General features: G+C 44.0%; 1 protein-coding gene and 1 long non-coding RNA gene across 6 annotated transcripts in view; one reads left to right on the forward strand and one right to left on the reverse strand.

Annotated features, from left to right (window-relative positions):
- Positions 1-104: 104 nt before the first annotated feature.
- LOC140600104 (uncharacterized) lies at positions 105-26,249 on the forward strand. 2 transcript variants are annotated; one of them, XR_012003290.1, is made up of 5 exons: positions 105-410; positions 14,530-14,688; positions 18,967-19,056; positions 21,860-21,910; positions 24,124-26,249. It is a non-coding gene; the product is annotated as an uncharacterized lncRNA (long non-coding RNA). The 2 variants fall into 2 exon arrangements; XR_012003291.1 differs by lacking the exon at positions 14,530-14,688.
- CNGA3 (cyclic nucleotide gated channel subunit alpha 3) overlaps positions 11,355-26,668 on the reverse strand; it is a 28,006-nt gene continuing 12,692 nt past the window's right edge. Inside the window, exons 4-8 of one of the 4 annotated variants that reach the window (XM_072768086.1) lie at positions 25,869-25,919; positions 19,486-19,554; positions 18,166-18,273; positions 15,966-16,072; positions 11,355-14,008 (exon numbers count right to left, since the gene is read on the reverse strand). In XM_072768086.1, the coding sequence (XP_072624187.1) occupies positions 12,597-14,008; positions 15,966-16,072; positions 18,166-18,273; positions 19,486-19,554; positions 25,869-25,919 (1,747 nt within the window). In that variant the 3' untranslated portion in view covers positions 11,355-12,596. Of the gene's footprint in view, positions 14,009-15,965; positions 16,073-18,165; positions 18,274-19,485; positions 19,555-22,726; positions 22,739-25,868; positions 25,920-26,668 lie in introns of all 4 variants that reach the window. The other 3 variants (XM_072768085.1, XM_072768083.1, XM_072768084.1) reach the window with 3 other exon arrangements.

Raw genomic sequence — 26,668 nt, forward strand, 5'->3', positions numbered from 1 at the left:
CCGCCGCCGCCGCCGCCGCCGCCGCTCCGGAGGTCGCGCGCAGCCCCGCCCCGGCCCCGCCCCCTCGCCGCGCATGCGCGCTCCGCGAGCCCCGGCCGGGCTGCCCCGCCCCTCGGGGTGCGCTTCCCGGGCGGCAGAGAGGGGCGTCTGAGGGCCTCGCGCTGGTTTCTGCCCCGAGGTTCCCGCGAGACCCCGCTCTCGGCCGGGACGGAGTCTCCTGCGCGGAGTTGAACTTCTGGACTTAAGCGGGCGATGGCGTTTTCGCCCTCAGTAGCCCGAGTCTTCCGAGGCCCTGACATATCCCCGAAGAGCGGCCACCGGGTGAGAGGCTCGGGCCGTGTGCCCCGCGGCGAGCGCGCTTCCCGTGGTGCAGGTACGCGCGTCTAGGAGACGTTTAGGGAACCGAACAGGTAACCAGAAACAAGCAAAATTAAAACCCTACTTTGGGGGCAGCCCGGGTGGATCAGCGGTTAGCGCCGCCTTCGGCCCAGGGCCTGATCCTGGAGTCCCGGGATCGAGCCCCACGTCGGGCTCCCTGCACGGACCCAGCTTCTCCCTCTGCCTGTGCCTCTCTGCCTCTCTGTCTTTCATGAATAAATAAATAAAATCTTAAAAAAAAAAAAAAACAAAACCCTACTTTGAAAATACAGATAAGCAAAAAGAAGAAAGAAACTACTAACACCCTTGCAGACCTGCTCTGGCATAACTGTATAAATATGCATTCATAGACTCACCACATATCAGCTCCTTACACTTCTTCCCCAGATTCCTATTATTTTCATAGGAAAATATATATATAATAAAAGTTTTGGAGGAAATTTCCGATTTTAATATAACTGCAAGCCTTAATATTTCTGCTTGAGCAAGGATAAATATTGGACTGACTATAAGCATGTATTTTATTTTGAAGCCTAAATTTTATTTTTAAAAAATTCTTAAAAATTCTTAAATGAAAACTAACTCCATAAGACAGAACACTTATCAGAGTTCACATTCCTCAGGTGTAAAAGCAAGCATTTATAATTTGCTTTAAAAAGAAAAGATATTAACTAGAGATAAAAAATAAACAAGAATCCTCTAATCTCATTTAGAATTAGATTTAAGCCTCCCCATGTCACCAAAAACGAGATGCAATAGTTTGGAGTAAAAATAAATATAAAACTATTTTCAAAGCTCAATTTATTTACTGACTTTTATTTCTCCTCAGCAAAGGAATTTATTAACAAAACACTTTTTACTACTTTTTCAGATAAATAGAAAAAAAGATTGACTTAACCCTAGTATAAAATTAAAGCCAAGAAAATCAAACTTGTGGGAATGTGAAAATGTTTTTATATCTTATTTTCTAAAATTAGGGTGACCAATATACCTGGCTTACCTGAGATAGCCCCAGTTTACACCTTTTATCCAGCAAAAGTATTAATAAGACCTGCTTTGTGTCTCACAAGTGTTCTCAAAAGTGTTCAGATAACCCTATGGCCGTATTAGCATTAATCAAGCCAAGAGTGTTTTTAAATCATAAGCTTTAAAAAAAAAAAGAAACAAATTTAAACCCACAAATATTTAAAAATAGATGTCAGTCCAATTTCAAAAATTCATTCATTTAGGGACGCCTGGGTGGCTCAGTGGTTGAGCTTCTGCCTTCCACCCAAGGTGTGATCCTGGAGTCCCAGGATTGAATCCCACATCGGGCTCAATGCTCAGAAAAAAAAGAAAGGTCCACAAAAGAAGGAGGAGGAAGGGGAGGAAGAGGAACTGTGAAAAATACAATTAGGAATTTCCTCCTATTTGAGATAACAAAAGAAAAGGATCTAGGGATCATGGCAAACCTCACACACACAAAAATAAGGCAACATTGTGGTGTACTTAGATGAAAGGTAAGTGTAGTTGTTGCCATTGTAAGAACAGGAATACAGGGATGCCTGGGTGGTTCAGTGGTTGAGCATCTGCCTTTGGCTTCAGGGTCCTGGAATCGAGTCCTGCATCAGGCTCCCCACAGGGAGCCTGCTTCTCTCTCTGCCTATGTATCTGCCTCTGTGTCTGTCATGAATAAATAAATAAAATCTTTTTAAAAATTCATTTAGCATAGTAATGAACACTGAATGAAGATCAGGCTTCCAATAAATATTTGTCAGTTGACTGGTATGTAATTCCAGATCCTCTAATAATCACGTTTTAGTATAATAAGGAATGGGGCCCCAATCCTACTGTAGAGTGAACATTATCACGAGAAAAAGGCTCCAAGCTTGTTAGTAAATATGGTGCTATGCATTCCCTATGCATCACAGTGTGATGGAAGAAAGTATCCTAGAAGTGTGCTGGTGGGAAAGTATCCTTTAGAAACTCTCAATGTCATGTCGTCAACTAGCAGCATTAACATCCTCTCAGTACTTACTAGAAAATGTAAATGCCCAGGCCCCACACTAAACCAACTAAATCAGAATCTCTGAAAGTGGGACCAAGCAATGTGTATTTCAATAAGCCTTCCAGGGGATTCTGTAAACATGTGGACCTAGGTACTCTATATACAGTGTTACTTTGGGGATTAGAACCAGCCAACTTCACAATTCCTTTTTGGGTCATTAAATTTGATATATTTATATTTATATGTGTTTTCATTAGAGAATATATGTAGTCTTGAAAACCAACAGCTTTGCCCCCATAATAGCTGTGAAAAACAACAGTCAGGCAGCTACTAGAGGGGGCAAAGGGATTTGGAGCACCTCAAAAAGCTGTATCCCCAGAGACATGTCACTATTTGAAAAGCTCCACACTTGGGGCTTGATTTTAATCAACTTGACTCAGAGCTTACTCTCGTGGAATGGTCCCAACCACAAAGTGTTTGGTAAAAGCAATCAGCAGCAATCGTTTAACACTGCAGCTGCCTAAGGTAGTGACACTGGTTGGAGCCAAGAAAAGATTGACCAAGTAACTTAAGAGGAAATAATCAGGAAGTGCTATCCCTTAAGGGACTTTGGAAAGATCTGACATGCTTCTGGGAAGATTCTAGAATCTTTAGATCCTGGGAATCTAAAAGGACACACCCGTGTGCAACTGTACACATGCTCAGGAAAGACTTGAAAAGTACATAATCTCTCATTTTTGGCTGACTTTGAGCAAACAAGGAGTGAAGGCCCAGGCAGAATTGTAAACTGCCTGCCTAAGCATTGAAGACCTGCCTCAACATACACACACAACCCCTCTATCAAGGCAAGAAGACATATCAATCAGTTCCAGCATTTGAGAATACATTTGTCTAATCATTAGTGAATCACTCATCTAACCAGGCAAGTGTTTTAGTGGCTAAAAATGACAAAGAATATAGACTTTACAGAATTATTCCAAGAAAGTCACTAAACAAACAAAAAGTAACAATGAACTTTGGGGCAGGAGGAAATCTGATATCTAGATTTGCCATATTGTATTATTTTAAGTGTCCAGTTTTAAACAAAAATTTGTGAGAAAAATAAAGAAACCAGGCTAAAACATAGTGATAGAATGTCCATAAGAAAACACAAATGTTGGACTTACTAGACAAAGACTTTAAGTCACTTATTATAAATATGTCCAAAGAACGAAAATATTTTCAAAGAATTAAAGGAAACCATACCTCAAAAATTCAAGGAAAGTACAAGAGCAACAAAAAGAGAATATCAATAAAGATATAGAAATTATTATAAAGGAACCAAACATAAATACCATAATTAAAAAGTGCAATAACTGAAGTAAAAGTTATACCAGAGAACTACAACAGCAGGATTGAGCTGGTGGAGGAAAGAATTCACACTTTAGGATAGGTCAATTGATATTGCCTATTCTGAGGAAAATAACACAAAAAGAATGAAGAAATATGAACATAACCTCAGAGGTTTGTGGGACACCATATAGTATATCAACATAGACATACTGGAAGTCCCTGAAGGAGACGAGGTACAGAAGAATATTTGAAGAAATAATGGCCACGAATGTCCCAATGTGATGAAAAACACTAAGCTCTTTATCCAAGAACTTCAATAAACTCCAACTAGGATAAACTCAGAGATCCACACCTAGATACATCATAATCAAACTATCAGAAGCCAAGGAAGGAAAGAATCTTAAAAGCTCTGAAAGAAGCCACCCATTATGTACAAGAGATCCTCAATAAAATTAAGAACTGTCTTCCCATCAAAAACTGCGGGGGCCAGGAGACAGTAAGATCACATATACAAAGTAGTGAAAGAAAAAGGCTGTAAATACAGAATTCTATACTCAGCAAAGCTCTTTTGTAAAAGGAGAAATCAAAATATTCCCAAATAAACAAACTGATAATTCATTGCCAGAAGCTCCACCCTATTGGAAATACTAGAGAGTCCTTCAGGCTGAAATGAAAGGACACTGGAGAGTCACTCAAATTCACACAAAGGAATAAAAACTAAAGACAAATACAAGGTAAAAGTCAGTTTGCACCCCTTCTCTGTTAAAAGACAACTACATAAAACAACAATATCATCTGTGCTGCCGGTATCATAATATGAAAAAAGATACAATGTATATGGCAGTAACAGCATAAAGGAGCAAGGATAAAACTGCTTGATTGGAGCAGAGTTTGTGCAGACCACTGAAATTAGGTGAATTGGCCAGGACAAACACTAGGCATAGATAAAGATACAGATATAGATATAGCTACAGATTAAAAGAAAAAAGGGAATTAAAATAGTATCCTAGAACATAGCCATGTTCCAGGAAGAAGACAGTAAGAGATGAACAAAAGAAATACAAAGTATATAGAAAATGAATAGCAAAATGGCAGACATAAGTCCTACCTTATCACAAGTCATATTAAATCTAAATAAACTAAACATTCTAACCAAAAGCAGAGATTGGTGGATATTTTTTTAATCCCACCATGTGCTGTCTACAGAAACAAACTGAAAATTCAAAAGTATGAATAGGTTGAAGGTAAAATAATGGACAAAAGTACACCATGGAAACACTACCCAACAAAGTGCTGCAGTGATTACAGTAACATCAGACAAAATAAACCTTAAAACAGAACAAAACAAAAACTATTAACAAAGAGGAACATTTTACAAGAGGGTCAATCCATTAGGAAGATATAATAATTATAAGGATCATGCATCCAAACATATGAGGCAAAACTGACAGAATTTAAGAAAGGGACAATATAATAATAATAATTGACGATCTTAATATTCCAATTTTAGTGACAGATAAAACAATGCGGCAGGAGCTCAACAAGGAAATAGAAGACGTGAATAACATTATAAACCTACTAACCTTAACATATATCTATAGAATACTCCACCCAACAGTATCAGAACACATGTACATACTGCTTAATTATACATGAAACATTCTCTAGGATAGAGTATGTGGTAGGCCATTAAATAACTCAATAAATTAAAAAGGATCAAAGTCATACAAAGTATGTTCTTTGATCACAATGGTACTAAAATAAACATCTGCAAAAGAAGGAAATGACAGGTAGGCGTAAATTAAACAACACAGCCCTCAATAACAAGGGGCCGTAAGAGAACTCAAAAGGAAAATGAGAAAATATTTTACTTTATTTTCTTTTTTTTAAGTAGGCTCCATGCTCAGCAAGGAGCCCAAAATGAGGCTTGAACTCATGGCTGTGACATCAAGACCTGAGCTGAGATCAAGAGTCAAACGCTTAACCAACTGACCCACCCAGGCACTCTGTGTTTATTTAATTTAATTTAATTATTTTATTTTATTTTATTTTATTTTATTTTATTTTATTTTATTTTATTATTTTATTTTAAAGTAGACTCCATGCTTAGCATAAGAAAAATAAAATAAAACTTCAGCATAAGAAAATTTTTGGGATGCAGCTAATGCAGTGCTTAGAGGAAATTTTATAGCTGGAACCATCTATATTAAGAAAGAAGAAAGAACTAGAATCAGTCACTGAACTTTATCTTTAGAAACTAGAGAAATAACAAAACCTAAAGAAGCAGAATGAAATAATAAAAATTAGAATGGAAACAAATGAAATACAAGTAGAAAAATGGTACAGAAAATTCAATAAAACTAAAAATTGATTATTTTAAAGTATTAACAATTTTGACAAACCTTTAGCTAGAGAGACCAAGAAAAAAGGAGAGAGAAGATTCAAATTACTAAAACCAGGAATGAGAGGGGCACCTGGATGGCTCAGCCATGTAGGTGTCTGCCTTTGGCTCAGGTCATGATCTCAGGATCCTGGGATCAAGCCTGGATGGAGTCAGGCTCCCTAATTAGTGGGAAGTCAGCTTCTCCCTCTCCCTCTGCCCCTCCCCACCATGTTCTCTCTCTCTCTCTCTCTCTCTCTCTCTCTTTTTCTCTCTCTCTCTCTTAAATAAATAAATAAAAAGTTTAAAAAGAAATAAAGTTAGGAATGAGAGAGGAGACATCACGACTAACCTTAGGTAAATCATAAGGATTATAAAGGAAACTGAACAACTTTATTTCAACAAACTACATAAATGGGGAGATAAGGAGAAATTTCTGGAAAGAAACAAAGGAAACAAGAAAGAAATAGAAAACCCGCATAGACCAATAAAAAAAAAAAAGAATTAGTAACTTTAAAACATTCCATAAAAAAAAATCCTTAGACCCAGATGTCTCCACTAATAAATTTTAACAAATATCTAAAGAATCCTTTACAAACTCTTACAGAAATTAGGAGAAAAAAAAATTCCAAACTCATTCTATGAGGCCTGTATTGCTAATACCAAAACAAGACATAGACTCAGAATAATAAAAACTATAGCCCAGTATTTCTTATGAATACAGATTTTTAAAATCCTCCAAAAAAATATGCTAGCACACTGAATCTAGTAAGATGGAAAAGGTTATACACTGTGACCAAGTGGGATTTATCCCAGGAATACAAGGTGAGTTTAACATCCAAAAACCAATTAAGGTACTATGTTAATAAAAGACAAAAAAGCATATGATTATCTCCTGAGAGGCAGAAAACTCATTCGAGCCAATTCAACACCCAAAACTCAACAGACAAGGTATAGAAGAGAATATCCTCATGCTGACAAAGGGCATTTTTGAAAACTCACAGCTGATATTCTACTTGATGAAAGACAGTACTTTACCCCAAAGACCAGGAACAAGGAGACAAGGATGTCTCCTATCATGTCCATGAAACATTTTACTGGAGATTCTAGTGATAGCAAGTAAGCAAGTGAAAAAATAAAGGCATTCATGCTGAAAAGGAAAAAGTAAGACCATCTCTATTTGCAGATAACAAGATCTTGTTTTAGAAAAGGCTAAGGAATCCATTCAAAAGAATTAGAGGGAAAAAAATAAAAATAAATAAATAAATAAAAGAATTAGAGGAAACCAGATCGGCAAGGACACAGGATACAAAATCAATATTTTTTGTGTAAACAATGAACAATCCAAACATGAAATTAAGAAAACTCCATTTAATATAGCATCAAAAGTAATAAAATACTTAGCAATATATTTAACAAAAGAAGTCCAAGACTCCCATGCTGAAAATCCAAAACACTGTTCAAAGAAAGAAAGAAAACCCAAGTAGATGGAAAGACATCCAGTATTTATGGATCAGAAGACTCAATAGTTAGTTATAAGATGGTGATATCTCCCCAAATGGATCTATACACCAGTGCAATCCCTATAAAAACCCAGCTGCCTTCTTTGCAGAAATGGACAAGCTGATCTAAAATTTTTATGAAAATGGAAGGGACCCAGAATAGCCAAAACAATCTTGTAAATGTTGAACAATGTTAGAGGACTTATCCTGACCAAAAATTACTTAGGTCATTTTACCCTAAATCCTTTAGTGAGGTTATATCATATATTTTTTAGTGCAGTTAAATCTATTTGTCACAATTGTCTTTCCATCCCAGGATCGTTCCACATCTTAGTTGACATTTTAAAATTTGCATACATTAAAGTTCGTTATTTGTGATGTATGGTTCTATGAGTTTGGACAGATGCATAGAGTCATATGCCCACCACCTCAGTATCACACATCATTCTAAAATTTCCCTTATGTGTCCCCTTTGTACTCATATGTTAAGTGTATTTTTAACGTTATAAAATATACCACGTTGTTATCCAAAGTAGCTGTACCATTTTGCATATCTACCAGACAACGAATGAGAATACCAGCGCTTCTCATCCTTGACAACATTTGGCATCGCCAGTTTCTTGTATTTAGCCATTCTGAAAGATGAATTTTAGGAAAGCAATTCTTTTCTCTTTTAAAGATTTGACTTATTTATTTGAAAGAGAGAGAGAGCAGGGGGAGAAGCAGAGGGAGAGGGACAAGCAGACACTGAGCTGAGTGGGGAGCCCCACTTAGGGCTCAATCTCATTACCCTGAGATCAGGACTTGAGCTGAAATCAAGAGTTGGCTGCTTAACTGATTGAATCACGCAGGCATCCAAAAAACAAAACAAAACAAAACAAAAACAAAAAAACAATTCTTAAACTACTTTGCACAGAGTAGGCGTACATTTTAAAAATCAATTAATGAATGATGTTGATTATATTTAAAGAGTAAATGCCTAAAGAGAGACGTTTCCCCCAATAGGAGTGATTATTAACTGAGGAAATGTATACTTCAGCATGAAGAACGATGCCCTCCCACAGGAGATGCTTGAGAAACGATACTTTCCCTTGTTCCTATCCTGCCTTTCCTCAGGGATTTCTGCATTCTCAAAAGGAAAAAGATTCGGGACAAAGGAAAACACTTTGACAGTAGGCTTTTAAACATCTGTTGGCGGGGAGAGGGTCTTCACCACCTCCTCCAAGACATCCGAGGTAGGGCCTCCAGTCTGTGGCAGATATTCAGTCCGTGAAATCCAAGACTTCCTCCTCTCTGTCTTCCGTTTCCTAGAACTTTCTACTAGGCAACAGCTGAGGACTATTGGAAGGAAGAGGAGGGGACAAGGGACTTTCTTTTTCCTGCTTGCCAGCTGTCCTGGTTATGTAGCCATAACAGCAGCAGATTGTCCTGGCAGTGGCAGTTGCATCCAGCCGCCTTTGGGAACTTCTTTAGGGACGCCCCAGGACCAGTCCCACCACGCAGCGCCCCTCTTCAGATAATGTCCCCAGTCCTATCTTTGCCAGATTCCTCTGAGTTCCTACGGTACCAGTAACCACCAGCTGCACTCCCCTTCAGAGGTCTCAGTTGCAGCTCTGAGCTCTGAGGGGCTCCCCTCTGAGCACCCCTTTTCCTTTGTTCCCCCAGCCCTAAGGGTAACAGCTGCTTTCTGCAGTCATTCTCTCTGGGTAACCTCGGTGCTCCTTTTCTGCCCTCTCGTCCCTCCAAAGCCCATTCAGTTAATTCCCTCTTTGGGAAATACCTAAAATATTATATATTTTCCTAATGTGTCCTTAGATTATGATCTTTAGGTTATTTCCTGTTTTCTATGAAAAACAATGTTGCAATAAACATTTGTATATGCCTCTGGGTACACATATCTGAAATTTTTCCAAGAATATGGAGCCAGAAGTAGCACTGCTAGGTCACAGGTATGAGAATCAATTTTATTAGACAAAAATCATGCCCTGCACTTCAAAGAAGCATTTTTATTTTCCATTTTGTTCATTACAGCTTGCATTTTACCTTTCCTTCCTCAGGGTATTATTAATGGCCCTGAGACCCAGAGAAAGGAGCTGCCTTGGCTTCTCTTTGATACATTCCTGGAAGAAGGGTCTGAGATAGACCAGAGTTTGCCTGACAAAACCATAACAGATCCCTGGCCCTGTTTAATTTTGTGAGTTGGTAGTATCAGATCTCTGAGAGCCCGTGCTTCAGGGGAATGGAGCAGGTGTCCCTCTTGATGAATCAGTTGAGTTACAAATATATTCAGACACCATTTTTTACCGGTTACTGACAAGAAACCCTTTGTGCAGCTCTGTGTAGTTCCTGGCTCTCTGGCAGCTTTGGGAATTTCCAAGCTTGGGGCACTGGGATCTTTGCCAGGCTGGGTTCCTCAGAGCCAAAGTCCAGTCCTCTCATCTGAGATCCTGCCACCTTCCACCATCCTGGGTTTCTGCCAAGGAGCCTGCATCCATCCATACTTGGAGGGATGCTCAACAATATTTTCCTCCCTTCCTGTCTCAAGGAATTTCTCTCCTGAGACACACACACACACACACACACACACACACACACACTTCCAGGGACTTAACCTCCCAACAATCTTGGCAGCTGGAGACTAACTAGATGAAATCGTTTTCATTTATTCCTTAAGGAGAACAATGTGATGTTTTCTGCACCCAAGGGGTTGCACAGGCCATTCCCATTATACTGTGCTGTTTGAAAGTTTATTCACAGTATCCTTCCCTGTGAGGTGATGTGGGCAGTAATGTTCCCATTTCTGAGATGAGGAAAGTGAGGCCCAAAAAAGTAAAGTAATTTGCTTGAGTGGCAGTGTTGGGACTTGAACAAACTCAGGCCCGACTCCCCAAGCGCCACTTTCTTACGCACCACCTCAACAACCTGGGCATAAACAGAGGAAGACTCTAGGAAGAGTCTGCCTCTTGCTTTCTGTCCACGCATGCTTTTCCAAGCTGCCCGATTATCCCCCACAGCAAACTGGGACGAATGATACCAGGCCACTTAGCGTCCTGCCTGAGATCCACTTCTTATATATTTGAATGGTTTGACTCATTTACTCTGACAAATGTTGCAGCTTTGGTTGCTTTTTCTCACTTGCTTCTGGCTGTGCATGTCCCGTCATATGAAGTGTGTGCCGTCCCCTAGACACTGGTGCCTGTTTTACTGGGGAGAGCCGGCTCACTGCCTTAGACACATATCCCAGAGCTAAATATTCCCTTTGACAAAATATGAAGCAGGAGTCATTCAATATATTTTTAATCCAGGTCTCTATTTTTCCTGTGCAAATATAAACATAGGCATAATTAATAGTTAAGGCTTTTAAAACATAAGCATTTTGAGAATACATTGCTAGTTACACTTTGCTGATGATATGAGCTTAGAGCATATCTTCCTTTAATAGTCCTTTTAAGTTCATTTTAGAACGTTAAAATGGTCAAATGATCTATATTAAAAACAGAAGAGACCCATATAAATCCAAAATACATACTTGAAAATGCAGCACCTTTTGTATGAACTACATTAGGGCCCAGTTATATAGCATATGGATTATAACATCAGACCACAGAGACTTCAAGGTTCATAAAGCAAAATGGGGCATTTTTTTTTTCTGAAAAGAAAGAGGAGGAGGAGAAAGAGAAATCAGAAGGGAAGGGAAGGGAAGACGAGAAGAGAAAAGAGAAGAGAAGAGAAGAGAAGAGAAGAGAAGAGAAGACAGGAGAAGAGAAGACAGGAGAAGAGAAGAGAGGAGAGAAGACAAGAGAAGAGAAAGAGGGAGGGAAGGGAGGAGAAAAAAAGAGAAGGAAACCTGTACATATGGCTTCTCTGCATCAGAAGAATAACTCACCTTTCGGTAATTTACAATGTGTATTTAAGTGAAGGATGGACCAGTAAGGTTATAACTTGTAATCATAGAAACTGAATATAGACATATCATATACAATGGAAATTGAATTCTATTTACTGGATTAAAAAAAGAAAAAGCTAGGTCCTACAGTGGGTACACTTCCAGTGACTGGCAAGCTGAGAGCTTTGCCACACTGAACATAATTCCAAGGGTGAGTGAGGCTTCCTCTCTGAGTGGAGGGGCAGTTTGCAGATACAGCCTACGGGTTTGATCTTCTAAAAGTTCTAGTAGTCAGCTCTGCTTAACTCAGGACCCTATCCCAAACTGCAACCTGCAAGGCTCTCCCCTGAGCATAACTCTCAAGCCAGAACAGGCTGCCCCTGTTCCTGACTCAGGAATCAGGCGAGAGGCTGTCTTCAAACCCCTTTGGTGAAAGAGAAGATGTTTCTTTCCCTCATCGAGATGATCTTTTCTATGAAACAGATTCCAGTTTCATGGAGGCCGGATGACAGGGAATCTGGATTTGCTTCATGGGCTCAAACTGACCTCAAATGGGGTGACTTAGCTTCATCTCTTGTGCTTATCACAGCACGATCAAAGGCCAGGATTTCTAGAATCCCAAAGAGCACACGAGGAGAGACCAGATTCAGAAATGTGCCCCAAACTGTCTCGTGTAAGGTTGAATTTGAGATCCCACATTGCACTCAAATTGTCACAGCTCCCTTATCAGAAGGTGGTGGCGTGGGGTGTGCAAGGGGGTGGATGACTAAATAATCTTCCATTTACAAGAAAATAAAGTTCAAAAGTCTAAAAATTCCTCATGGATTAAAAACATAATTGTGCTGTGCCCACACTCGTATGCGTGGACTGGGGACACCTCACATCGCACAAAGCCCTGCCTTGTGCAGCGTCCCATGTGGACATCACAATAACCTGCCACTTAACTGGGGCTGATGCGATGAGTCCCCCTTCCTAAATGAGGAAACTGAGGCTCTCTCCCAGGGCCACACATCTTGCAAAGGGTAAGGAGAATGCGGATGCAACCCCACCGAGTCCTGGGCCACTCGGCGGCGGCCACAGTGCATCACAGCAACGGCGGACTCTGGGAAGCAGGACACAGACCTCTGCATTTCACTGCTCTTTGATCTCTGTTTTTGCGGCATCCCCAGGAATACCCCCGTCAGATAGGGGGTCGCTCCCAGAGACCTTCACCTGGCGCTCCAGGTGACTGAGACGCTGTTTCACTTTCATCTGGGTTGCGTTGTACTCGGCCAGGAGCCGGGCGAACCTGGTCTGCAGGGTGTCCAGGGAGGACTCCAGGTGCTCCACCTTCTCCTCGATGTCCTTGGGGTCCGCCCCGGCCTTGGCCACGTCCTCGTCGATCAGGTTGTCCTTCATCAGGATCTGCCGCCCCTTCTCCTCCAGGGCCTTCTTGGCTTCCGGGTATTCAGTGAGAGCCTCCATCAGGTCATCCTTGGAGAGGCAGAACAGGTCTGAGTAGCCGATGCTCCTGATGTTGGCCGTCCTTCGGTTCCCTGACTTGCTTCCCTTGATGTTCAGGATGCTGATCTCCCCAAAGTAACTCCCGTCACTGAGGACCACGAACTGGGTGATCCCGTCATCAGCCACCACAGCCAGCTTGCCCTCCTTGATGATGTACATCTCCCTTCCGATGTCGCCCTTCTTGCAGATGTAATCCCCTGGGCTGAACACTGCAGGCCGCAGCTTGAGCACCAGCTCCACCAGCAGCCCTGCCTCGCAGTCCTGGAAGATGCGGACCTTCTTCAGAGTGTCTAGGTGCACATTGATGGCGATCTCGGCCTTCAATTTGTCTGGGAGACTCTTCAGCACCTCCTTCTCATCCACCGTCTTCTTGTTGGCCCACAGGTAGTCAAACCACCGGATCACCCGTGTCTCCAAGTCTTTGGTCACCTTGCGGAATTGCATGTACTGCTTGATGGAGTCAATCTTGGCCTGGAACTCGGCCCGTGAAGCATTCATGTTCGAGATCATGGAGCCCACATTGCCAACAATGGTGGCAAAGATTAGGACGCCCACTAAGAAGTCTATGACCACAAACACGTACTCCTCATCTTTTACAGGGGGTGGGGTCTCCCCGATGGTGGTCAGGGTCAAGGTGGACCAATAGAGACTGTAAATATACTTCCTGGAGAGGCGTCCATACTCTGGGTTTGAGACGTTTGGATAGACCCAGGAATCTGTCCCGAAACCAATGAACTTGGAAATGGCAAAGTAGATGCAAGCATTCCAGTGAATGATGATAAGGATGTACAAGACCAAGTTTCCGATCCTGAACAAATTGGGGTAGTTGGTTCTCGTCTCCGTGCGGTCAAAGAACTCAAAGAGCCGGGAAAACTTCAGTAGGCGGTTGAACCTCAGTTCTGGGTAGTTTACACCCAACTTAAAATAAGCCAGGTCTGTGGGGAGTAGGGACAATATGTCTAGCTTGAAGTGCACAGTCTTTGTGTAATGCTTCCACAGCCTCTGGGCATCCTTGACCATCAAGCCTTGCTCCAGGAAGCCTAAAGAAAAAGATGGAGGTCACTTGGGCATTAAAGAGACTACTTTTTTTTTGGACCATGGCCCACAGGAAAATATTTTACACCGTGATTAAAGAAAGCATAGTTAGGGCAGCCTGGGTAGCACAGCGGTTTAGCGCTGCCTGCAGCCCGGGCTGTGATCCTAGGGACCCAGGATCGAGTCCCAGGTCGGGCTCCCTGTGTGGAGCCTGCTTCTCCCTCTACCTATGTCTCTGCCTCTCTCTCTCTCTCTCTCTCTCTCTGTCTCTATGAATAAATAAATAAATAAAATCTTAAAAAAAAAGAAGGCGTAGTTATACATATATGACAGAAACAACTTCAAAAACCACATTTACCTATTACTATGAAAATGCACTTCTCATTTATGATATCCTACCTTTTTTATTCAGTTAAAAATGTAGATTAATTGGGTAAATTTGAATGTGGACTGGTGTTAGATGATAGGTCCTCCCTACTTCCTTAATTATATCCTCTCTAGATTCTAAAGATTTTTTCCCTTTCAGGTATGATCCATGGCCACTTGGTTTCTGTACTTACCTGCCTTATACACGAGGCTTCCTGTGGAATCCTAGAATACCAGGGACAGTACCCAAGAACAAAAAGGGACAAGATCACTGTCTGACTGGGGATAACTTGTCCCATTGAAGCTTGGTTGAAACAAGGTTAGGTGGCTCAATGAGTCGGGCCACCCAGGGAGCTCTTGTGTCTTAGTAGGCTTACGTGACCACAAAGTGGCAGACCACCAGGACTGGCTAAGTTACCCATGCAATCCTCAAGCTGCATACTTGAGGTCTTCTTCCTTCTTTTTTTTTTTTTTTTAAGATTTATTTATTAAGAGAGAGAGAGAACATAAGCAGGGGGAGGGGCAAAGAGAGAGGGAGACAAGCAGACTCCCTTCTGAACCAGGAGTGAGGAATAATTCCATCCCAGAACCCTAAGATCATGACCTGAGCTGAAATCAAGAGATGGATGCTTAACTGCCAGAGCCACCCAGGCTCCCCAGAGGTCTTCTAAGTTGTAATGCTGTGCAGTGTGTGGAAGCGGTGGTCGTGGGGGGTGTCAGTATGGCCCTGTGGGGTAGTGACTGTAGACTCTGGGCCAGTCACTCAGTGTCTCTGGGCTTCAGTTTCTAAATCCGCAAGATGGAGATAATTACGCCTGTGCTTCCTATCTCCTGCAGCAGTTCTAATGAGAAAACAAGGTGCTTGAAATGCTTTGTACGCTGTGAAGCCACACGGAGGCTTGCTGCCATGATGTGATGATGGTTATTGACAACTATGGCATGGTTTTTAGCTCAAAAATCTGGAAAGTGACAAGCCAGGCCTCTGCTAGCTGGTGTGATGTCTTTGTGCAGATTACAAAAAGATGCCCAAAGGATGCACAGCTTGGACCCTCAGACACAGGGGGTTTTAACCCCACTCTTGATCAGAGGCAATCTGAGGGAAGTCATCATTAACCTGGGTCCTGTTTCCTCCTTATATCCGAAAGCCCCAGAGTAACATGTCCTGGATCCTCCAACTGTCCAGGAAAAGGAACTCCAAGATCAATGGAGTTCTCCCTCCTATTTCCTGAGATATTGAACCATCACTGCTGGAGGGGGTCCTTTGAGAGATGACAGTTTGGCCTTATTTCACTGGTGATACAAATGAGGCCCAGAGAGACAACTTGACTTGCTCAAGGTCACACAGCTTGTTGGGACAGCAGGGACCAGTACCCAGGTATCCTGACCTCTACTCAAGGGCCATTGTAGAGGGAGCAGTACCACGCCTCACTATTTGAGCTACCCCAGACCTGCCTGGACTCTTGCAGTCAGAGGGAGGTAATGTCACCCATTCTGGATCTCCTGAACCCGCCTTGTGGTCCCCGAGGTCCCCCTCCTGATGCATGAGGTGGGTCTGTGGTCTGGCCCAGAGAAGTCCCTGGGCCTGGGCCCACTCACCTGTCCGGGCTCGCACCAGCACATCCAAGCCATAGAGGAAATCTGCCGAGTAGTCCAGGAGCAGCCACAGCATCACGTGCTCAGACTGCAGCTCATCGAAACAGGCCCTAAGCAAGTGAGGGAAGGAGTGGGCATGTCCAGGCCTTGGTCTAAGGCAGGGTCCATCTCTGTGCTAAATCCTGCAGCTTTCATCTTTGTGTTAGCCCACCTGCAGGGTTTGGGCCCCAGCATTATCACCCCAGGCTCTGATGAGATCCAGCTCTGAGGTTTTCTGTCCCAAAGAATGAACCCTTTTGCCTCTAGATCATATGCTCTGAGATCCCAGGAGGGGCAGTGCGTCTAGGCCTCACTGGTGGAGTCATGTGAAGAGATGGAGCACTTGCCCTTTCTGGGGTCAAATGCCAACAAAACTAGAAGAATTTCTCAGAAATTAATAACTGGAGAAGCCAGTAAATATTTTCTACTGTCTAGATCATTATGCTCACCATTTCTCATGCAGACAATACCCCCCAAATACCCCTCTTCACTTCAAAAGACCAGCAGCTGGTGCCTGCATCCCCACCCTACAGCTCACTCAGGAAACTGAGGCCCTGCTGCCTCCTCAGAATAGCAACTTTCCTGCAGCCCCAGAAGCCCCATTCACACAGGAGCAACTGGCCCACATATCCCCATCTTGCAGGTGGGCTAGGAGGGGCCCCAAATTCTCCCCCTTCTCACTCCCACATTTATCCTCAGAAGAGCAGGAGTTCCCTTCCTCATTCTGATAATCCCCAAAGCCCGCACTTATACTCAGTAGCATGTCTTGCAGGCTTGCTCAGGATTGGTGCAAAGCCCCCTGCCTCCCCTGCACCTCTCCCAACCAACTGCAGAAGAAGGGCTGCTGTTAAGGGCCCTGAGCCCTCTCATTTGTTTTCAGAGAGTAGCAGCTCACCCCTTATCCTACCCCGAAGCTTGCTTAGAGAAGCCCCAAGGCCTCCTGTGTACTTCTAGAAAAGTAGCAGCTTGCCTCTCTGTCCTCAAACTGCTTGCTCAGGAACTTCCCCAAACCCCTGCCCCCTCAGAAGAGTAGCCTCCCCCTCCCCCTCCAGAGCACCCAAAGCCTCACCCAAAGCCTCACCCGCTGTGGGAAGAGCAGCTGCTCACCCCTGCATGCCTGTCTCATGGGCTTGCGCAGAAAGGCTCCAGAGCCTAATGCTTAGGACACAGTCTCTCATCCTTGCATCCTTGCCTTGCAGTTCACTCAGATATGCCACACAGACTCCCACCAACCCGCCCAGAGGAGAGGCAGGTATCCCTACATCTCTCTCCTGTGGACTTACTCATAAACTGCCCCCCAACACCCCTGCTTGTCCACAGAGAGCAAGCAGCTTACCCTGCATCTCTGTCCTGCAGCTTGCTCAGGGATGCCCGGGGGTCCTGTTTGCCCTCAGAAGAACATAGCCCCTTGGCACCCCAAATCCTGTAGAGAAGCCCAATCCCCCAGCTGGCCCTCAGAGGAGCAGCATCCTGCCCCTGTATTCCCAAGCAGCAGATTTCCTAAGAGACCCTAAACCCTTCCCTCCCTCAATCTCTTACTAGAGGAGTAGCAGCTTACCCTGTACCTCCCTCCCAGTTTGCTTAGAAAAGTTCCAGAGCCTCCAGTTCTCCCCAGGAGAGTAACAGCTTGCCTTGTACCTCAGAAATGCGTTTGTGGGGCACTTCACAAAGCCCACATCTACCCTCATCCCTGTCCTGCAGGCCTTCTCAGGAGCACCCTGCTCTCACAAGAGCAGCAGCTTGCACCCCAGCACTCCGACTTGCTTGGGCTTACAATCAGAGAACTGTGCCCTTCCCCTGCATCCTTGTCCTGCAGGCTGCTCAGGAACACCCTGTCCCCACCCATTTCCCTGCAGAAGAGTAGCTACTCGCCCCTGCATCTTCCTCCTACAGCTGGATTAAGAATGTTCCAAGGTGACAGGACCCTTGCTGCCCATAGCAAGCACAGATCCCCCACCGTGCTTCAGAGAACTCTGATGGTCTTCTAGATCCTCCTCAGAGATGGAAAAATGAAGACACTCAGTTGGATGGTGGCCATGTGGGGACCAGAAATCCAGCCCCTGAGTGGGACCCAGAGCTCTATCTTGAGGCCTGACTGCCTCACCCCTCCTTGCTCCTCCACCCTCACCCCTCCCTGTATGGTGACCCTGCCCCATGCCCCTACCTGCACACCAGCAGACACCAGTTATAGAAGACAGGCAGGGCAATGAGAGTCAACCAGCGATAGTACATGTTGCTGGAGGGGTCCATCACCATGGTGGCCTTCTTGTTTCTGGAAACACCAACACACAAACAATGCAGTATATTGAAAGATCACAGCATTGGACAGTCTTAGAGATTTGGACTAGCTTAGAGACCCTAGGGTAGCTGCAGGCTAAACTCAAGAGACTCAAGGACACGGGTTATCCTTGCATGAGAGGACAGGCTGGGAGAGGGCAGATTGGAGGCCCTTCCCTCCTAGCTCAGCTTCCCAGAAAGCCACAGTTGACCATAAAACCATGGTGCTAACATTCCCATGTGCCTGTGGTATAACCTACATCCTTCAGCATGCTGGGAGTAAATTGCAGCATAGCACGGTAATGTTGAAGCCACCTGGGGGAGCTCTGTGAGAACACTGATTCTTGGGGCCCACCCAGATTCCCTCCAGGGCTGGGACTTGAGATGTGCATTTAAACACTGCCCACTGGTTCTGCAGTCCAGCTCCTCTCTGGACTGCATTCAGGAGCTAACTGCATCTGCGCAGATGATCTGAAGACTCCTATCCAAGTACTTGGATCCTGCCTCTTCATCAAAAAACGACTAACATGGGAATCATCTAGGTTATGTGGGCCAACACTGGAGGAAGCAATAGCTTAGGGTGCTTTCTGTTTTTATTTTCCAGATTTTCTGAGGATTAGTGTTTATAGGTAGTATTGGAGATTCTTCTTTTCCTTTGGATTCATGTATCTTCTCCTTGGCCCCATAGGTCCCACAAGCTGGCCCTAGCCCGCAGAGCTGCTCCCAGGCCCCAGAGAAGACCCTGGGATGCCTTTCTGCCTTTGCCTTGATTCAGCAGGTATAGGATCAACAGCTCACTGACAGGGCTTTGGAATGTTAACAACACATATCACCCCTGGGTGTGGAATGAAGTTTGTGAATATAGTATTTCCTAGTGCCAGTGAGTAGACCTCAGCTTACCCCGACTGTACAGACAGGCAAACAGAATATGGGGTGGGGGTGCACAGGAGTGGGCTCACAGGGACAGCCCCTCTGGGTGCTCTGAATTGGGGCGGGACTCTGTCTGCAGGGTGGGCCCCTCACACCGTCTCAGGAAGCCTGATCCCCACCTGGCACCACTGTGCTCCCACAACACTAGGCAGCCCCTCTCTAGGGCCAATGCTGAGGCCTGACCACATGGTTCTCAGACTCACAGGAACCAGGAAGAGGCCAGGCCTTCGGGGACCACTGCACCCCCTTGTTGGAGGCAGCTCTTCTCAGTACTTACTCCTCTTGTTTTGTGCAGTTTTTCTCTTTCTCTTCCTTTTTCTCCTTCTCCTCCTTTTTCGCCTTGTCACTGGATGACACAGGGGGGACATTTAGCAATTTTCATAGGCCAAGGACACTACCACAGTAGAGAGAGTGGGCCACAGTCACAAGGAGGAGAGGGTATGGTGTGGGAAATGGATATTTCTAGCACACTGGGATGAAGCGAGGTTATTGCTTTTATTGCTATTATTATTCCTGGGGCTTGAGGTAAAGCACCCCATTAAAGCATACGTCATACGTAGTCAGGTATACACAGTGGTCCAGTCTAATGTTCTAGCATTTCTGACTGACTTTCGCGAGCCCCTGGGAAGTCACAAAGAGCTTGAGACCAGAGACACTTTGAGGTAATGGGAAATGAACCCACATCCACATATTGAGAGCGGAAAAGTCACTTGGGGGTTCAGAGGCTCATGTACAGTTCTTTGTTCTGAAGGGAAGGGTATGGCTTGGTAGCTGTTCTCAAAACCCGCCCGTGTAGCAGATGAAATCTGGCCCTTGATAAGGAAGCCAGGGAGGAGAAGGGAAGCAAAATACACACAGGCAGGAACAGGTTTGCCCTATAACAGCAAATCTTAAAGAGTCATCTGAGGCAAACGCAGTCATGTTCAGATACTTATCCAGATGTTTCTGGACTGTGAGGCTGGGGACTGCATGGCCCCCTTCCATCCACATCTACAGGAAGGTCCTATGAGTGCAGGTGTCTCCTCAACACATGACTTTACTCGGCTTCCTCTTCTTTATGGCATATCTTTAAGGGTTAACACTGTTAAAAAGGTTGCCTGTTGATAATTATATTAGTTCTTCAAGGCAGGCATTAATGCCCTTAGAGAATCATCCAGAGACCCCTCTCTGATCTTCCTGTTCCACATCCTGGAGGAAGCACAGGTTGAGAAATAAGCACCTGCCAATTAAACACTCATTGGAAAAGACCAATATACTTTACACAGCAGTTCCTAAGGAAATAATCAAAGATGTGTGCAAACAGGCGTACAGAAAAATAATCACTACCATTAGCTGTAATGGTCAAAAGCATAAGCAATCTAGTCCTACAACAGGAGGAGATTCATCAACAATGGAATTCTACAAGGCTCCTCAAAGTAATGTGGAAAAGTATTTGGGAACATGGGAAAACATTTCTAATATTTTGCCAAGTTAAAAGCAGACTGCAAAAAAGCTCAGAATAACAGCTGCATGAGGTTTCTATTGCTGCCAGAACTGTCACCACTTTAGTGGCTTAAAACAACCCAAACTGCAGATCTGTAGGTCATAAATCTGGTATGGGCTGAAAATTGAGCCTTGTGCTGAAATTGAGTTGTCGGCAGGGCTCTGTGATTCTTTTTGAGGATTCCAGGAGAGAATCTGTTTCCTGCTCATTTGGATTATTGGTGGAATTTAATTCCTTGCAAGTAGAGGACCAATATCCTCATTTATTTGCTGGCTGTAAGCTGAGGGCATGCCCAGCTTTTAGAGGCTTCCTTCTATGCTCAGAGCCAGCAACAGCAGGCGGAGTCCTTCTCAAGATGCCATCTCTCTGGTTCTCTGCAGCTGGAAAGCTTCTGCACTTTCAAGGATGCACGTGATTAGACTGGGCCCACCTTGATAGTCCAGGATAATCTCCCCATCTCAAGGTACTGAGATTTAATTACATTTGCAAAGTCCCTTTTGCTGTGTGAAGTAACCTAGTCACAGGAGGTGAGGACTAAGGCATGGACATGGGGAGGAACCATTATGCCACCTACCGCAGTCTGTCCCTTAGCCTTCAAAGATTTACATCCATCCCGTGGGCTAAATGCATTCACCCTAATTCCAAGACCCCCCAAAGTTTCATCCCATTCTAGCATCAACTCAGAATCTGAAAGTATTATTGAAATCTCATCAGCTCAAAAGTCCCAAATCTTATCATCTAAATCAGGTAGGGGTAAGACTCTGTCTGGGAATCATCCTAGGGCATGAGTCACTCTACTTGTGAACCTGCAAAACTAAAACAAATCATCTGTTCCAAAGATACAATGCAAGGGCAGGTATAGGATATTAATTATAGATATTCCAGTTCAAAAAGGGAGAAAACCAAAGGACAAGAGTGTTACTGGTCCCAAGCAATTTTGAAATCCAGCAGGGCACCAGCCATTCTGTCTCAAGGCCTGAGAATAATCCTTGGTAGTTTTCATGCCTCCACCCTCTGAGCTCAGAGCTTTGCCCTCTGAGCCCTCCTTTCTTCCTCCTTAAAGGAATCACCTGTTTATAGCTGAGTATTCTAATCAACCTGTTTCCTGCATCTAGAATTTAGGGGTCCCATAATCTCCCTCCATTTCATACTGTTTCTGTCCCTTCAGGTCCAAGCTGGTGGTGTTACTGCTGGCAGGAAATCTTCTAGAACACTGCAGGTCATGTATGTTAGAGGGAATCACTGTGCCAGACAAGAGGCTCTTCCATAGATCTGTCTGAGAAATCCCTTCTCTATTTTTGGCTTCTGCTGGGATGGCAGAGGGGAGCTTGAGTCACATCCTTAAATTCTTCTGGGAGTCTTTTGTTGCCTACTCAGAACTTTTGAACTTTCTGAGGTATTAGCAAATGACTGTTAAGCCACACCCTCGACTTTTTCTCAAAGCACACTTTCCTGACAGTTTTTTAAATTTAGTAACTTTCCCTTTTGAGTAGGCTGAGAATTTGCAAAACCATGAAGTCCTGTTTCCTTTTTCTTTCAAATTCTTCCTTCCATTTATCTCTCTCCTCTTGGGTTTTACCATAAGCAGCAAGAAGACACCAGCCTGGACCTTCAACACCTTTGGTTGGAAATATCCTCAGCTACTTTGTCAAGTTCATTGCCCACAAGTCCTATTTCCCACCCGCCTGCCGGATGTAGTTGTGCTAAGCTTTCTGCCACTGTAAAACAATAGTCCTCTTTCTCCAGTTTCCAATGGCATTCTCCTCATTTTTTTGCAAGTCCTTAGCAGCAGCATCCTTTTTAAAAAAAAAAAAAAAGATTTTATTTATTCATTTATGAGAGACACAGAAAGGGAGGCAGAGACATAGGCAGAGGGAGAAGCAGGCTCCCTGTGGGGAGCCCGATATGGGACTCAATCCCAGGACCCAAGGATCACACCCTGAAGCCAAAGGCAGATGCTCAGCCACTGAGCTACCCAGCAGCATCCTTAAAGCCCTGGGTCCTCCTAATGGTTCAAGCCACAAGGTGGTTGGACAATTTAGGTTTTCTCTGTAATGTTCCTCATTTCCTTCTGAGACCTCACTGGAAGAGGCTTTGATGTCCATATTTCTACTACCAGCCTATTCAAAGCAATCTAGGCTTTTATTTATTTTTAAATTATGCTTTCAGAATTCTTCTGGGGTCTGTTCTGAAGCCAGTCCTGCATTGTTTGGTATTTGTTTCAGCAGAACCCCCTTCCTGATATCAAAAGCTGTATTATTTGTTTGCTACTGCTGCCATAACAAATTACCACGAACTTAGAGGCTTCAAACAACCCAAATATGTTATCTTATAGTTCTCTAGATGAAAATTCTGGAAAAAGTCTGGACAAAAATCGGGGCGGGCAAGCTGCATTTCTTCCTGGAGGCCCTGGGAGAGAATCTGTTTCCTACTCACTGGGGTTATGGGCAGTGTTCAGTTTCTTGAAGCTATAGGACCAAAGTATCTGTCTTCTTGCTGCTAAAAATGGAAGGCTACTCCCAGCTTTGAGAGGCTGTTGTATTCCTTGCTTTGTGTCACCCTTTCTCCTTCTTCAAAGCCAGCAGTTACTGGTTGGGTTCTTCAATGAAAATTCCTCTTCTTCCTCCTTCCATCTTGTCTCACAGACCCACGCTTCTTCCCCTCTTTCTGCTTTTAAGGACTCATGTGACTATATTGGGCCCACCTGATAATCCAGGATAATCTCCAAGGTCTTCAAATTTAATTACATTTGCAAAGTCCTATTTGCCATATAAGGTAACCTCTCCACAGGTTCCAGGGATTAGGATGTAGCCATTTTAGGGAGGTGGTGGTGAAATTGTTCTGCTTACCTCGTTAGTCAGTATTTATTGGGCACTTACTATATACCAGGCTCTGTTCTAAGCACTGTACATGTATTTACATAGTCTTCGCACAACCTCATAAGACATTAGTACAAACCCTATTTTACAAATCAGGGGACTAATGTACAGAAAGGTCAGGTAGCTTGCCTAAGGTCACAAAGCTCTTTGTGGCTGAATAGGGATACAAATGCACTTAACCAGCATATATATAATGATATATGTATATACTATATGTGTATATGATATAAAAATTGATAACATATATATCATATATATGTACTTACTTGTAATTGATAGCATATATATCATATGTGTAATTATGTATAATTTAAATAATAAAAATAATTAACATATAACAGTTATACTATAGTATATACCAGTATATAATAATCTTTTTATATATAATATAATCTTTCTATCTATTCAGTATCCATAGAAAAACTTGGAGGGATATTTCCCAACATGTAAGAGGAGTTATCTCTGATAATGGGATTCTACTACTAAAATGAAGCATATTTTTTGAGGGTGTATGCTCATGGGTGCTTTTCTGTGTTTTCTGAGTTTTTGACAGTGAACACATGAATGAATTGAATCAAAATAAAAGGATATTAAACTTGGTAAATGAGAAGAGCAAGGACAGTCTCCCATCTCCTGTCCTCTTCAATCTACCAATGAAGTGTCCCTTGAAGGGTTTTCTGCCACTGAAGTCTTAATGCCAAAATACCAGCAGAGGGCACTGCCTACAAGCTCATGGAGCATGCTTAGACCAGCAGGGAGTTAACACCTGGCCAGGATGTATGGCATGGGGGTTACAGGCCTTGGCCTTTCCCCTGGTTATCAACCTGCTGTGGACCTATGAAAAACCCAGCACCATTCCACTGCACCCCAGAATCCACCCAGCTCTGCCCTGAAGGACCTATACAGAGCTGCAAAACAATGCCAGTTTGGGCTGGGAACAGTTTGCTCTGGGACAGAGAAAAATTATTCAGGACCCATGGGATTAAGTGAAAATGCCAGAAACGTGTTGGAAGAATGGGGAAGAGCATCCATAAGAATTATTTCTGTAACTCTCTGCCCAACTGGTCATATTTTGGGACAGTCCCCAATTTTCTCCCTCAGTCCTTGGCCTGCAGCATGGATCCATGATCCGAACCCATCTGAAAAGATGTATAGGAGCCTGATGCAGCCAACACCCCCCCCCCCCCACCATCCTCACCCACATCCCAGCCCCAGAACAGAAAAGGCTAGAGGCCTGCAGGACCTCCATCTGTGGTTTTCAGTGCCCAGAGCCTATCTCTGACTACGGGGACTCAACACTGGGGGGTTCCAGGGTGTTTAATATCAAGTTTGGCTTTAGATCAAGCACATAGCTGCTGTTTTGCTGCTGTTTTGCAGATTAAATAATCTCATTTACCTTTATTGCTGGCTTTTGGGTCTCTGAATCTGATATCCACTCAACAAAATGCAACTAAGTTTCATGGAGGGAAATGGAGAAAACCTCTATCCAAGAAACAAAGGAAAATAAGAAAAAGCCTTGGCACATTTCTCTTTCAATTGTAAGTCAGAAATTCAGATTTCTTCCTGCTGATATTGCTGGGTTTTCCCCTAAGCTTCAACTGAGACTTCCTCCCACGCCTGCCCCCATGGTATTCCATAAAGAAGGCTGGAGAATGGTGCACCCACATACGTGCTAACCCACGTATATGATCACACACATCCTCCTTGGACTCTTGAGTGGCACTTGCCAGAATCACACATCATATTGATCTTCCAGCTCAGCATCTGGTGATAAAAAAAAGTATTTACAGCAGGCCATCATTTCAAGAGGCTATCTTCTGGAAGTATTTAAATTTCCTCTTCCCACTGTCCTGATCGCACCCTCCAAATTGGCCTGGACTGACCTGATGACAAGGGGGGACCCTGGAGCTTGAGGTCATAGAATGGAAAATGCATACTCATCATGAAGGAGAGCATCCATGCTCCATAAAGGAACTCCGATTTTGCACCCTCAAACACATAGTGCTAGAGGACGTCAAAGCTTAAAACATTTATGCAATTCAACCCCTTTGCATTATAGATGAGAAAAATGAGGGAAAGAGAGAAAATGACTTGCTCCAAAAAGTCATAATGGGCCAGGTCCCTTCCCCATTTTTCCACGGGGATGGAATTTTGGTGAAAGGTACAGGATTCTAATCTAGCGGTGTTTGGGGAGTGTGTTTAAGCAGGGGGAGCGAGGCTGGGGCATCTACGGGGAGGCAAGTGGCCAGTGGGACCAGGGAAAGCGAGGGGGCTCTGCTGGGAAGCAGAGGTACTCACTCCTCTGAATTGTTGCAGGTGTTGGTGTTGTTTCTGGCCAGGGGCCAGCCACTGCAGAAAAGTAGAGAGAATGCAGCATGGGAATCTGAGCTCAGTTCCAATTGCTGGGAATCATTAGCCCCAGGTGGTTATTCTAGGCACCCCCCCATGCCCGGTCCCCTGGGCCTTTCCACACAGCTTGAAGGATCCACCACAAAAATTTGGGGGACTAGTTAGCCCTAGTAAATAAAGCTTTGTGGGAAGAGAGGATGAACATTTGGCTAAACTGAGTTCTTCTGAATAAACGAGAGTTGCTATGTGAATCCCACCCAGTCCCAGCCTCATATTCCACTCAATTTCATTCCATTTAACTATATGCCAGGCAGGGCACCAGGAGCTACAAGGGGCACAGACGTGAAGCTGAGGGGCACCTGCCTTGGGGTGCACTTAGGTGATGCGGGCTGAGTGCCTTCAGAATGCACATACTCAGCAGCCCCAGCAACCTGCTCCCCTCACCTGCACAGGCAGGGCTCTCAGAAGCCACCCCCCCCCACACACACACCCCAACCCTCCTGCCAAAAACACAATCACAGCAGCCCACTTCCGACTTGCAGGGCCAAAAAATAGACCGTGGGCAGAACTGTCCCAGTTTTGAGGCTCTATCCTGCCCTAGGCCCTTGTCACTGCATTAATCTTAACACTTCCCGGCCTGCCATCCCTGATCTCTATGAGGATTGGGTAGAAAGCAGAGGCTGGTTTTGCACCCAAACTGCATGTTTATTTAAAGCCAAATCCCATGGTCCTTCATGGTGTTCTCTAGG

This window comes from Canis lupus, chromosome 11, assembly GCF_048164855.1.
Source record: "Canis lupus baileyi chromosome 11, mCanLup2.hap1, whole genome shotgun sequence".
Lineage (NCBI taxonomy): Eukaryota > Metazoa > Chordata > Mammalia > Carnivora > Canidae > Canis > Canis lupus.